The sequence below is a fragment of the Gekko japonicus genome, unplaced genomic scaffold, assembly GCF_001447785.1.
Source record: "Gekko japonicus isolate JY-2015 unplaced genomic scaffold, Gekko_japonicus_V1.1 scaffold4864, whole genome shotgun sequence".
Lineage (NCBI taxonomy): Eukaryota > Metazoa > Chordata > Lepidosauria > Squamata > Gekkonidae > Gekko > Gekko japonicus.
The window spans coordinates 55,820-57,509 of record NW_015172698.1 but is presented as its reverse complement, the minus strand read 5'-3'; the positions used below and the strand labels follow the sequence as shown (position 1 = coordinate 57,509).

The following is a 1,690-nucleotide window of genomic DNA, read 5'->3' as shown; positions in this document are numbered from 1 at the left end:
TTTGGGGTGTCCCAACACAAAAAACCCAAACATCCATGAGGATCTGTGCTTCAAAATCATGTTTTTGCAGAACGGATTCACCACGAAGCCGTGGATTCATGATTTTTTTGGTGCAAGCTGTGGCGGACGTTATGTGATTTGATGGTGCTTCAGGTTACTCAATTGAAAAACTCTGAGGATCCACGAGGATCCGTGCTTTGGAATCTTGTTGTTGCAGTGTTGTGGTGCCACGAATCTGTGGAAGCGTGATTTTTGTGGTGCCCCTTGTAGACTAACACATGACCTACAATATAATGGTGGTTTTATTTCGCTTCAATGTTAAAATCATATGAAATTCATGAGGATCCATTTAGATCCGACTTTTACCCAGACCCTCAGCCAAGTAACAGAAAGAGCCTCTTGCTGGTTTTGCTCCTGCTATGCCAAAGGGGTGGCACGGGAGGCGCCCCCCCCGCACTGCTCATTCCAGGGGCAGCATAGGAAGAGGGCGCCTTGGGCAGCAAAGTGTGTATTTAACTACACAACCGATCTAATCTCCTTTGTTCACGTTCATGCAGGTTTACTGGGAAGTTAGTGTGGTATATTTACCCTCTGATTTCTGCGGGAGTGCTTCCCTGCCCTCGCCAAAATATGTCCTACTGTGTCAAACACGGAACGTGGAGGCGTCGTATAAGACTTTCCCTCGCGCTGCTTGCTATACGCAAACTACAAATCCCAGAAATCGGGAAATGTGGCCCGCATCTTACGCGCATGTGCACCAACTGCTGGAAATGTGGGTGGAGTCTTTCCCTGTCTGTTGAACCAGTTGAATGGAAATCCCTGTGTTTGACCGCGGTGTGCGCAAGCTGGAATCTCTCGCGGGCTGGAATCTCTCGCGATGGAGTCTCTCTGGCTGCGGCGAGTGGCAACTCTGTTTCTGTTTGTTTTTTGCTGCTGGGGAAGTCGCTCCGCAGGTAGGCGTGAATAGTGCTGAAGTGAAACTTCGTCAGGGAGTGCGTGCCACCTCTCCGCGACTTCTCGTACATTCTTTCCATTGCAGTTTATGCAGCAAAAGGGTTCTTAAGTGTGATCTAGAGGCATCTTCTCTGTGGCATGGGTGGGCGGGCTTTGTCCGACTCCAGTGCTTGCTTCATGGAAACGTTCCAGCTCTCAGACCAAGCTCACCGTCTTAACCAGGACCCTTCTCTTTGTAACTTCTGCGGTTAGTCTCCTAAAGGTCTCCTGAAACTTGTCTGAAGCACCCTGAACTTGCTTCTTATGCAGATTCCTCTTCAACCTAGTGGATTGTGGGAGTTTAATGCACATTAATTCTTTAGCCCCCCCCCCCCAAGTTTCTTAAGTAGCCTAGAGTCAAAAGCTGCATTCTGTAAAGAGAGACTGAGATTCAAAGTTTAAAGACCTCATGGTTCTCTCTTCAGTTTTCCTTATTTTCCAGAAAGGAAGAAATTCTTCCCTTCATTGTTCTGAAGCACGTCCCTGTTTACAAAATGCTTAACTATATTCTTGTGACTAAGCTCTGGGAGACCCAGATTCAGAACCTGACTCTGCCACGGAAGCTCATTGGGTGACCTTGGGCCAGTCACGTATCTCAGGCTTCACGGGGTTGGAGAGTGGTGGAGTAGGACTCTGAGCAACCCAGGTTCACATTCCCACTTCTGCCATGGAAGCTTGCGGGGTGATCCATCACAAA

The 1,690-nt window shown here is 48.4% G+C and overlaps 1 protein-coding gene across 1 annotated transcript in view; it reads left to right on the top strand.

Annotated features, from left to right (window-relative positions):
- The first annotated feature begins 807 nt into the window (after positions 1 to 807).
- The window catches only part of LOC107119324 (protein O-glucosyltransferase 1-like), a 6,300-nt gene continuing 5,417 nt past the window's right edge, over positions 808 to 1,690 (top strand). Inside the window, exon 1 of the mRNA XM_015421793.1 lies at positions 808 to 953. Coding sequence (XP_015277279.1) covers positions 878 to 953 — 76 coding nt within the window. The 5' untranslated portion in view covers positions 808 to 877. The remainder of the gene's footprint in view (positions 954 to 1,690) is intronic.